General features: G+C 33.6%; 1 protein-coding gene across 1 annotated transcript; it reads right to left on the bottom strand.

The window, feature by feature from the left end:
• Window positions 1-4,760: 4,760 nt before the first annotated feature.
• Window positions 4,761-6,343, bottom strand: LOC131630168 (F-box/FBD/LRR-repeat protein At5g56420-like). Its single transcript, XM_058900962.1, has 3 exons — window positions 5,740-6,343; window positions 5,481-5,704; window positions 4,761-5,344 (listed from the first exon to the last, which is right to left on the bottom strand). The coding sequence occupies exons 1-3, from the start codon at window positions 6,230-6,232 to the stop codon at window positions 4,889-4,891; spliced, it is 1,173 nt and encodes a 390-aa protein (XP_058756945.1). The 5' UTR covers window positions 6,233-6,343; the 3' UTR covers window positions 4,761-4,888.
• Between the last annotated feature and the right edge of the window lie 6,353 nt (window positions 6,344-12,696).

The raw sequence follows: 12,696 nt of genomic DNA, 5'->3' as shown, positions 1-12,696 counted from the left end.
CACCAATGCCATTTAAGATAGACAAGGGTGAAAATATAAGATTCACAAGTAACGATATTATACTCTTGAATACGGCAATGAAGAATTTAATGAAGAACAAAAGAGTGTTGGAGGCTAAGCTTGCAAATAAGAGGGCTATAGAGTCCAAACGGGTAGCGACAACACAATCTTATATTCGTCGTCAAATCTTTCAAACCAAGCCATCTAGATTATCCATCATGCCAACCATCCAAGAAGAAGACTCATCCGTCTCACCAATGCCATCTAAGATACACAAGAGTGAAAATATAAGATACACAAGTAACGAAATTATACTTTTGAATACGTCAATGAAGAATTTAATGAATAACAAAAGAGTGTTGGAGGCTAAGCTTGCAAATAAGAGGGCTATAGAGTCCAAAAGGGTATCGACAACACAATCTTATATTCGCCGTCAAAACTTTCAAACCAAGACGTCTAGATTATCTATCATGCCAACCATCCAAGAAGAAGAAGATGACTTGCCCATCTCACCATTGTCGTCTAAGCTATGTTAAGTAGACTTAGGAAAGTTTTGATAATATCGGTCCCGTCCTAACACCCTAAATTCCCTAAGTATGTGTGTCCGATTTGAATAACCATTATGCCGAGACCTCGAGTTCTAAGTTTTGAAGTAGCCTCTTAAGTAGTTTATACTAGCAGTCGGCACCATCTTAAGCACGTCTACGTTTGGAGGCCGATGAATATAAGTGAATGATCCTGAAAAATAACGAATGAATGTTCGATTAAATTGGAAAAACAAGGGAATACACCTTCTAAGTTAGGTGACCCTCACCCGGTCATTTAGCCCAACGGTTGTTGATTCTAAAAAAAAAAGTAACGCCCATTGTTAGTTGGTCCATTGGTCTCTGGTATTGGACTCGGTAGGGCGGATTACGGTCCGATCCCCCACAATTGCGATGGGTTATAAAAAGGGGTGTGCCACTTTTATAACCAGAACCCTGTGCTAATGAAAAGGATCATAGTCGCTAACCGGTTTCCTTACTATGAATGTGTACGGATAACGGGCTTAATGTGATTGCGCTAGAATGAAAAAGAGGTGAAAAAGAACAAAGAGTGTAGGTCGAGTTATAATGGCATAATTCGGATTGGTTTTGCATAGGAGGGAGTTTTTGTCTGCGAAATGCGGATATGTGTCACTACGGTATCCTTGTTATCAATATCTATTACCTATCTATTTAGCACTAGCCTGGCAGCCTCGGGAGAGTTTAATTTGTTGTTTTTTTTCTAGTATGGAATCCTATGTAATGTGCATAATGAGATGAAATAAATTTGTAAAGTTTTATTTGTTAGCCACTTTATTTTTTTATTTAATTATTTATTAAGCTTGCAAATGCAACCAACAACTTTCATTCATCGAATAAGCTTGGACATTGTTATGAAAGAGTGGACAAACCATATAATAAAATGTGTTTTTTTAATGAAATTTGAAGAACACACAAAAAAAGAAAACATTAGGAGACTTGTGGCCTCGCCCCTCATGGTTGAAAAAACTGATGACTCTGTGAATGAAAAGTTTCCTTAAAAGGCAACATCACTAATTTTGTTTGGAGTTATAGATATCAATAATAGATGTTCCATCCATAATGAAGTTATTCACCGAAAATTGAACGACTTTGTAGCAGTTAAACTTTCCATTCACAAAGTCATCATGTTATGCGCTATGTTTTTCAGCTACTACTTACATGCCATAGGAAGTCAATACAACAGTACTTTTCATTACAATTTGCTCACTGTTGGTAGTCTATAATCGAAATTCAGAACTTTTTTCTCAATTTGTGAATAGATTTATCTACATCGTAGTTTGAGTTCTGTTCAAGCCACATGCTCTTCTCAATGTTTGAGCCAATCTTGTTGTCATTATGTCTGTTGATGTCCTTCTTTGACAGATTTAACTCTGCAAGTCCCTTTCTGGTTCATCTTCATTTCAATGCTTTTGATTTTCACCAATATTTCTCCTTTTATGTGCTGTCTCAAAAATGGGTAGAATGAATAGATGTGAGGGAATTGGATTGGATACAACAATAAGATGTATATATGTCTTAGTTGTTAGATTAAGACACAACAACTTGGCACGCTAAATCTTTGATTCACGGTACATTCGTCTCTCTTTCAGGTTCGCTGCATCTCGCATACACAATCCTGTTGCACACGGAGGTCTTGGTTATGAGGTTGTGAATGAATGAGTGTTTTTGTGTGGAATTTTTTCTCAATGTGAGAATTGATTTGTGATTCAGTGTGAGAGAATGAATACTTGGTGCAATTGGTGTCCCCTATGTGTAAACATTTTTAGGTACTTATAAGTAAGAATTAGGTTTTAGAATTGAATCTTATTGCTTTATTTTGGAATGATTTTGTACAGATTGAAATTGATTTCATAGTTTTGGAAAGTTTTGAGGTTGATTTGTATCTTTGAGGACCAGTTTGTGTAGATTTGGAATGTATCCACTGACTTTTGAATATAGTTTCAATCTCATGTAATCTCTAATGAATGGATACAAAAAGATTTGATTTTGTTCATTTTGATCCTTCTTATTTTTGAATTTTTTTAATGATTGGATAAATTAGAACAATTTGACAAAACTATTCCTAAGTTGTATTGATATTTTTTATATTAATTTGAGGTTAAAAATGAGTAAAAGGTAAATAATGCCAAGAAAATAATACATCTCGCAACAGAAAAATGAGTAAAAAGTAAATAATACATGTTTTAATATTAGATACAATGCCAAGAATGCCAATAATGCCAAGAATGCCAATAATGCCAAGAATGTTGTCATGTAACATGTTGTTGCCTATGGTCTATGCGAGGATGATTCTTGTAAGAAACATAAAGTCCAAGAGTCACATAAAGAATCGTTGCACAAGTGTAGATTAAACTTTGTTAATTTTCTTCATTAAACCTCTTTGCCAAACTAGTTACAGCATGAGTAGTAGATAAATCTATGCCTTAGATTAATGTCCTTGTTGATTCGCTGACGCCCCTTTTTGTCACTCTTTATCGTAACATGTGCAAGTTATAGATCTTACCACTGGAATATGAAACTTAGACTCTACCTTTTATCTTCAGCTTTTCTTTCTTCAGCTTGTTTCGATAAAAGCATGGTATATATCACTTCACTGTATTCCACATCCATCACTCTTATTCTGTTTTATTCTTTTGATTTAAGAGTGTGTGAGGCACAATGTGCGTTACAAACAGGTAAACACAATAACACACTTGTGGCCTCACCCTCGTGTACCCATAGCAGAGGTTCTGTCCTCATTTAGTTTACTTAATTTTTTCCTGCAACTAGAAGTAATGACACCATACTCAAGATTACATATAAGAAATTATACCTTTTTTGGTTGGTAGCAAGGTTACTACTATCTATTCGAAAAGCTTGCTCTGAAGTTATTTCACAATATCAGTCGCTTGAAGAATCACACGCATATTATGCGAATACCTCGGTATAATGATAAGATTTTCCCCAGCTTTCTGCAAAAAAGTGAGCATGAAAAAAGAATCAATGTGTTTATTACAAAACACTACCTTGTCCCTTACATTCCAAATTTTACACACACAAATTGGATGAGATGGTCTCTGCTATCAATTGAGAAGAGCCAGTGGCTTGAACATAACTCATTCTGCGATGTATAACTGATAGACCTTTGTTTTACCGACATACATCATAGTAGCATATGCATTTTTGTTCTCCAATATAAAGCATAGTTCCTCAAAAGAGATACATATACTCAGTGATGATGATAGACAGATAAATCTATTCGCAAACAGAGTAAAAGTAATGAATTCGATCATAGATTACCAACCGTGAGGAAACTGTAAAGAACTCAATTAGAAGTATTGGAATGAAAAGTACTGTTGTTTTGAATGTATAGATGTTGCTTTCAGTTATAGATATCAATAATAGATGTTCCATTCATAATGAAGTTATTCACCGAAAATTGAACGACTTTGTAGCAGTCGAAGCGTTAACCTTTAATTCTAACAGAAAAAAACTACATTAATTAACAAATGAATTTTGAACACTCCTCGTGCTAAAAGCCAATGCATATATGTGATTCAAGAGTTCAGTAATAAAATGCTGACATATAGAACCTATGATATGCAGATTACAAGTTTGCACTCAACCACAGAGCTGTCCACACCTATAACGGAGTGATCCATACAACAAACAAAATATTAAAGTTGAATCCTAGTGAGCCATACAACACACAAAATCATCATAATAGCATATGCATCCAAGCTTAACTTAAAATTCACAAACAGCATCTTTTATCCCTTATCAATTTCATTCTACCAGACAATTGATTAGTCATTAACTATCCCTACCCTCCCTCCTCATCAAATTATTCTGACTTGCCCCAACCCAAGACTCAAAATTGAGTAAGTAGCATTCATCTGACAAAAAAAACTTGAAAGAATTTACAAACCACCAATTTCAAAAACATATCAATTTTTGTAATCTGACAAATTATGTTATACTTCATCTTACCTAAACACCAAGAAACAGTTCATGGCTTACCTTAAAAATAATATTTAATTGGTACATTAAATATTCATACACCAAAACACACCTCTAACCCAAGCAAAAAATCAAACATTTCAAATTTCTAGCAATCAACTAACAATCAAAATGCATCATAGTTATAGATTTCTCCAGTATTCGTAGGATCAACAACCGGACTACACCAAACAATAAAATAAACAAAAGGTAGAACTTTGATTACATGGATTCATCCCTCTCTTTACACTAAGAGAAAGTATATGATATTACTCCCGAAAATTTCTTTCATGAAAAACCACTACTCATTCTTCCAAAAGAAAACCACGACATAATTATCATCATCAACCAAATAAAAGTTTACATGTTGGAGAGCTCCTTGTGCATGAAGATAACTTCATAAACATTTGGTTCGTTTTAAGGCGGGTACTTTTGACTCTCACAGTCTCTAGTACTTTTGAATGTTGCATAATATATTTTACAAATTGGAACTCACAATTGTTGATGTTTTCTGTGTCTGTGGAACATTGAATGCTAAATGTTTTAAGCTGTGAGGAAAGACATTCTGTAGCAATGGTGGGACTGGGTGGAACAACCTTCGAACATTCAGAACAAATATATGTTGCACCATTACTATTCAAAAATATGAACTTAATGTTAAAATGTTGAAGATTGGGAAAATTTGGGAGTATTTCTATCAACGACCTGCACTCCCTCTTCAGTAAGCTAAGCCAAAAAGTAAGTTCCATGTGAGTCAAATTGTGAAACATGGGAAGTGGTTTCCAAGTCATGCCCCATATCTGCGTGAGTTGCACACAATAGAACGTTAGAAATGTATACTCTATTTGATAGCTTATGAGCATATAGATTACACAATTAGTTAATTAATGTATATTCAATGCAAATAGTGAATATTCAGTAGGATAACATTTATACCTGTTCTATATGCAAAATTCTCGTCTTACAAACCAAAGACATCAGAATATCCGTATTATAACAAATCCTTACTTTGACCAAATTAGGTAAAGCATTCAAGTTTTCCATGGGATCGATTGATTTCTGGAAGGTACGTGATTTCGCATTCAAATCTTCTAGAATAGGGCAGCCATATAGAAACTTTGCAAAATATTTAGGAGATTTGAAATCAACATAATTTAAATCTTCTAGAATAGGGCAGCCATATAGAAACTTTGCAACATAGTTTTGAGACAAGGAAAATTCACTTGGTCAAAATCCCACATTTTTATGTTCTCCAACCTAAGAACCTGAAGCGTCTTACAACTGATAATGCAAGGAGGTAATTTGATACAATGTGATTTACCAGACAAGTCGAAGTTAAGATTCTTGACTCCTCGTTGCAACACAAATTTAAAAATTCTATTCAATTCTCTTTGTTTGAAGCGAGAATAGAAGCATAATTTCAAGGTAAACGATTGGATCGAAGTCTTTTTGTCTCTCAAAGAGAACATGGTTGAATAAACAAACTTGTGAAATGTCTCAAAGTCATTGAATTCCTTGTCATCGAAGTTAAGAATAAGGACAGAGAGCCATACCGGTTTCCATCTCTTTGAGAGAATCATTGTGGTTGCAGCGGCTTTGGTTGGAAGGAAGGAGAGAATGTGGCAGAGAATTGACTCCGGCAAGTCGCTAATTCTATCCTCCGTAGGAATTGAACGGCCAGAAGACATGATCTGTAATTGTAAATGTTGCAAGCAAAGAAGGGGAGAGGATTATCAGCATATCTGCAACAATATATAGGGTTTTCTGTTGGAATTAGGGTTTGGGCTACGACTTGTTTCATTAGCTTCACTTTTTCTACAACCGGAAGATTTAAAACACCCCTCTTATTAAGTTAAAAATTTGATATGAGAGCTAATAAAAGCAATAAGCTGAAGGGTTTTAATAAAAAACCGGAAAATAAAAAATATTATCCAGCTTTTTTCGGTAGGTTTTCCGCCTTTTCCATTTTGGTGTCCACTCAAATTTCACTATTCATTTATTTACTTTTATTTTGAAAGAATGTGACATCTATTCAGTTCCTCCTCAGATTTCAACTTGTCACAGGGCTTTTCTTCTCATTCTCACTTCAAACCCATCCGCTTTAATGAAAACTTCTTCATCTCTTTTCCTCAAATTAATCTATTTTCCTCGATTTTTTTTACTGCACAACGTTTCAAATTGGATCTAAAGGTTTGGAACGGGTTTTGTTATGTTATTTACTTATTTGTAATAGGTTTAGGAGGTGCTTCAATTCCCAATTGTGGTGGTTGCCATCATGGTTTACTAACAGTTCCGCCAACCACGCTGCACCTTAGTCTGCCATAGTTTCTTGGTTTTAAGAAATCTATCCTTAAGTAGGAGAGAGGGTTACCTTACAAATACATTGAGGTTTTGGTCTCTTAAAATGTATTAATTTGTTTTAGGAATTAACCAAAAATTTTATATTATTTTTGGTTGATTTATTGTCGTACATTGTGAGAGGTGGAAGGGAATTGTTTCATTTGTTGTCGGATGCTGTCAAGGGATCGTGCATATTGGTGTCATTGGATGGAGTTCCCAGGTAATTCTTTTTAAATTTCATCTTAGTTTTTCATTTTAAGACAATTAAGTGAGTGTTTGGTTGAAGATAATATATCCCATAATATATAGACGGTTGATTTACGGATAATATAGCCCATGTTACTTTGGAGATTCAACCTAAGAAGTAAACTTTTATCATAGAAGATATTAGGATGTCAAGCACCTAATGGTCTCTAACAAAAGTAAATCAGACTTAACTTTCAATGCTTTTTTAGGCTTTTGACATAAATACCTGTTGTTTTGGATTTTGAGACTGGTGGGGATCTTTTTGAAAAACCGTGAGAGTAGATGAAATCTTGTTTTATTTTATTTTCATTTTTAACTATTTCAAGATCTTTTTGGAGTAAACGAATTTACATTACTAATTGCCCATTTTGGAGTTTACTACTCACGAGCCTTATTTGCTATTTTGCTTCTTAATTTGTCATTATCATCAATATTTTTTGGTGGTCTAGACATGGTTGCTTTGGATCTTAGTATATGAATTTCATCTAACATTTTTACATATTGAGTTGCAGATTTGAAAGTCGCATGGAAGATAGGAATCTATTGTAGTTCTAGACCTCTGCTCACAAGATGGCGAAAGATACCTTAAGCCGTGGTGAAGCTGTTGCAATAGTGTGTGCGGGACGACAACACTTGTTTTTGTCTCTAGTTTCATGTTTCTTTTTTCTTACTTATTTTTACTATTTTTCTCTCATTTAATGAGATAGGTCTAGCACCCTGCATCAACACTTGTTTAATTATATTTGATCATGAATGCTTTTTATGATAATTGGGGAATCAAGAGTATCTACAGGTCTATTACTATATTATGTGAGTATTTTCTATTTTTCAAATACAAATTTCTATACTCCTAACTCGTATATATTGATCTGTTATGTTCTCTTTCCCAATACTGATAATTAATGGCCATGTATTTTAGTGTTTAAGGAAAAATTAATATTGGGAGCTAACGGTCATGAAATTCATTTTCTTACTTTTGAAGTATACAGGGGATTAGTGAATTAACAAAATGGTACATACATTCTATAAAAGTCAATTGTCTTCCAGTTGAGGAGATTCTAGTTAATTTATACAGGGGATTATGAGTTCTTTAGCCAAGATGCTACTTTTCAACTATCAGAGGCTGATATTTAGTACCAAGTTCGGCTGCAAAATGAAATTATCAATCTTCTCATTTTGTGTAACTGATTTTCCATTGCTGCTATGTTGTTTTGTACAAATGGGTAGTGGTTTTACAACATTTTGTTATCTTGGTATCTGTTAAGAGTCCCACATCGGACAATATATGGCCTCAACATGTCCTTATAAATGGGGGCAATCCTCACCCTACAAGCCGGTTTCGTAGGGTTGAGTTAGGCCTAACCACACTTCTTAACATGGTATCAGAGCCTCGTTTAAGATCCGGTGGGCCACCTTCTATGGTTTCCGCTATCGGGCCACCCACCATTTATTTCCACGCTCTAGTTGTCTAGTCCTGGGCGTGAGGGGGTGTGTTAAGAGTCCCACATCGGACAATATATGGCCTGAACATGTCCTTATAAGTGGGGGCAATCCTCACCCTACAAGCCGGTTTTATAGGGTTGAGTTAGGTCTAACCACACTTCTTAACAGTATCGTCGTTTTCTTATAGATTTGATATAAGTTGGTTATCAATGATAGTCTAACTTGATTATTGTTTGATTTCTTTCTTATGTTTCTCCTTTCTAACCCGACTTGTAGATCTTATACCACAACAGTTTTAAATTTCCAAAGTTCTCCTTAAGTTAAATTTTAATATTTTACGTTATATTCAATTTTTTATTGTTAAAAATTCCATTTAAAAGTGTGATATATAAGAATAAATACGAGTGTTTGTCTTGGAAGAATTTTATTTCATATTAGTTAGAAAAACTGATACTTGAAAAATTAAGAAAATTTAGCTAATAGCAATACATAAATTTGGATGGGGTTAAAAACCTCCGCAAAATCAATTTCTGTAACGGAAGTTTAAACACACTCAAATTAACCTCCGCAAAAAATACCAGCGTTTACGCAAAACCTCTGCAAATAAACTACGGCACACGTATCTGTAGTATTTTATAAAACTGCCGCAAGTGAGTTGCGGAGGTCAAAAACCCCCTCAAAATAATTGTATCAATGATAGACTTTTTTCCGTTTATAAAAATATATATAACTTATTCCCGTTTATAAAAATAATTGTATCAACCGTCAATCGTCGATTTTTTTCTGTTTATAAAAATATTTATAGTTTTTTCTATTTATACAAATACTTGTATCAATAGTTGACTTTAAACCGTTTATAAAAATATTTATAACTTATTACCGTTTATAAGAATAAGTGTACAACACTAAACTTTTTCCTGTTTATAAAATTTTTTATCACATATTCTCGTTTATATAATTGAATTAATTAATTAATATTTTAAATGTATTTCGTAAAATTAAATATGATTATTATTATTAAATAATAATTAAAATTGTAGTATAAATGTCTAAACTCCATATAAATAAAAGTTTTTTTTTTATGAAATGACGCAATTAACCCGCTTTTTAAATTAGTTTCCATTATTAAAAAAAGATTTAATCTATAATTATGTTTTCAAAAATTTATTTTTAATTGGTGTCAAACTCTTGAATGCAAAGATTTTGTTCTTGGAAACGTGAGATAATTTGGAAGAAATAAATAAAAAATAGTATAATAATTATGAGATTCTATAGGTTTTAATAACATAAATAAACAGTAGTATTTTAAAATCATTGGTATTGACATAAAATATAAAAACCTGATATTAGTACCTTGTAGAATGCAAAGTATCTTGTGGATAATAATTAGGATTGAAAAAAAAAAGTTAACTGTGTGGATTTATTTGTAAAATTTTTTTTAGAGATATTATTATTATTATATTTTAATTTTAAAAACATTATTTTTCTAATACTTTATTTGTTTCAGTTAAGAAAACACATTGAAAGTAAAATAGAGTTCGTTTCAATTTCTTTTTCAATTGAGAAAAGTAAAAGTAGAATGAGAAACGTTTTTGCAGGTTTCCAATCAATTTTCAAAATAAAAATACGGCTACACACGTTTACTTTATGATTGGTTTTGAAGTCAAATTTAATTGTAGATTTAATAAATAGTAAGAAATAATTAGAAATAATGGCTATTTTGTGTAAATGTTAAATGTAATAATTATTAGAGAAATAATTCACTATATACTGCAGTGGATAAACTTCAATTCATTTTATACTGCAAGTGGTAGAAAATAATATATTAAGAGGATTTTCTAGCATTTTGTAGTGTAATTATTTTAGTTAGATTATTCAGAAATAAAACATTCTACTAATTTAATTTATAATTAAAACTATGAATAATTTATTTATTGAAAAAATCATACTTTTTACCATAAATTACATTAATTATCTATCAAAAAATTGTCAATTTAATTGATCTAATTACAAGGGATAGGATCAAATGACACCAAGGTGTCAAAATTTAATTTGACATCAACTCTCAAGCGTTAAAAGAATAGATCCAACGGTTATATTAAATTAAATAAAATAATGAAAAAAATATATATAGCCTATTTTTTTGCCTAAAAAATAGGTTATTTATATAACCGTTTGATCTATTCTTTTTAACGGTTGAGATTTGGTGTAAAATCAAATTTTGACACCTTGGCGTCATTTGATCTATCCCAATTACAAATATTTCACTGGTGTAAAACTTAAATAAAAGGTACTATAATGACTATATTATTTTACAACCATCGGTATTGATAGATAATATAAAAAGTAGAATCAGAAACGTTTTTCAGATTTGCAATGAATTTCCGTTGTCTCCTTTCCTCTTTGTGATGGTTGCGGAAGGTTTGTCGGGGATGGTTAGGAAGGCGGTGGAGTTAGGGGAATATGTTGGTTTCAATGTTAGGAGAAAGTGTAGTGTGGAATTATTACAATTTGTGGACGATACTCTTTTGATCGGGGAGGGAAGTTGGAAGCAAGTTTGGGTTATCAAGGCTATTCTTAGAGGTTTCGAACTAGTGTCGGGCCTCGGAATTAATTATCACAAAAGCAAGCTTATAGGGGTGAACTTAGGTGACCCCTTCATGGAATGTGCTTCTATTTTTTTTATCTTGCGGGAGGGAAGACAATTCCTTTACTTTTCTTGGTATTCCGATTGGTATTAATCCTAGAAGGGTTTCTTCTTGGAATTTCATTTTAGACAAAATTAAAAAGAGGCTCTCGGATTGGAAAAATAGGTTCCTTTCTTTTGGTGGTAGGTTGACGCTCCTTAAATCGGTTCTTTGTAGTTTATCCATTTTTTGGCTTTCTTTTTATAAAATTCCTTCGAAAGTTCAAAAGTGTATAACAAAGTTGGAAAGTAATTTTCTTTGGGGAGGCACGGGGGAGGGGAGGAAAGTTCATTGGGTTAGTTGGAAGGCTATTTGCTTACCAATTGAGAAAGGAGGTCTTGGCATTCGAAGGATAAAAGATTTCAATTTAGCGCTTTTGAATAAGTGGCGATGGCGGATATTTTCGGGTTCGGAAGCTCTTTGGTTTAAAGTTTTGAAAGCTAAATATGGAGATATCAACATTAAAGTGGCCTCGTGTGAAAGTTCTATATTTGGGAAAGATTCTAAATCCACTTGGTGGGCGGACATTCTATCTTTGGGAAAATCCTATGTAGAGGATCTTTTTATGGAAAATTGTAAGTTCGTTTTAGGCGATGGATTTAATATTCCTTTTTGGCATGCAAAGTGGTTGGAGGAGAAGAGCTTGAGGGAGTTGTTTCCGGAGGCGTATGCTAGATCGAACTTGAAATTTGTGGCGGTGGCGGGGATGGGAGGGTGGAGTTCGAATGGGTGGGCTTGGGACTGTTTTGGGCTGGATGCCGCCAACAACACAGGGGCGGACAGCATGGTCTAGCAGCTGACAGAAGCGGTTCAGCACGTGCAGCCGGATCCAAACATTCGGGACAACATTATGTGGTTAGCGGAATCGGACAATTCTTACTCTGTACGTAGTTGTTATGCTTTGTTTAACTTCTTTCATCTACCGAGAGGTCCGGATTCTTTTCTTGCTAGAGTCTTTCCTCTCTTATGGAAAGTGTTGGTGCCTAATAAAATTAAGTTTTTTGGCTGGAGGTGTTTGCTTGATAAATTACCAACTAGGGAATTACTCCTTAGTAGAGGAATTACTATCTCATCTCTTAATGTTTGTGGTCTTTGTGAAATGGAGAGGGAATCCTTGTCTCATATTATCTTTAAGTGTCGTGTTTCTTGCTTGGTTTGGGAAGCCATGGCTAGGTGGATTGGTTTTACCGAGTATGTTTTCGTGGACGTTTGGAGTTGTTATTTTGATTGGCACTCTTTTTGTAAAAATAGGAAACTGAAATCCAATAGGGAAGGGATTTTTTGGTTAGCTATTTGTTGGTCCTTATGGAAGGTGAGAAACGGCATTATCTTTCGGAACGATTCGTGGAATGTTACCGACATTATTTGGAGCATCAAAGAACTTATTTGGAGATGGTCCTTTATTAGGAAAATTACACATACCAATTACAATTTCT

Source organism: Vicia villosa, unplaced genomic scaffold (genome assembly GCF_029867415.1).
Source record: "Vicia villosa cultivar HV-30 ecotype Madison, WI unplaced genomic scaffold, Vvil1.0 ctg.000655F_1_1, whole genome shotgun sequence".
Classification (NCBI taxonomy): domain Eukaryota; kingdom Viridiplantae; phylum Streptophyta; class Magnoliopsida; order Fabales; family Fabaceae; genus Vicia; species Vicia villosa.
This window is presented reverse-complemented; position numbering and strand designations above follow the sequence as displayed.

Excerpts from the sequence above, each read along its gene's own strand:
- LOC131630168 (XM_058900962.1), bottom strand. The coding sequence starts at position 6,232 with ATGTCTTCTGGCCGTTCAATTCCTACGGAGGATAGAATTAGCGACTTG. Across the intron at positions 5,705-5,739 it reads TCCTTGTCTCAAAACTATGT|ATTTAAATTATGTTGATTTC; the intron begins TGCAAAGTTTCT and ends CTATTCTAGAAG. Across the intron at positions 5,345-5,480 it reads GAATTTTGCATATAGAACAG|ATATGGGGCATGACTTGGAA; the intron begins GTATAAATGTTA and ends CAACTCACGCAG.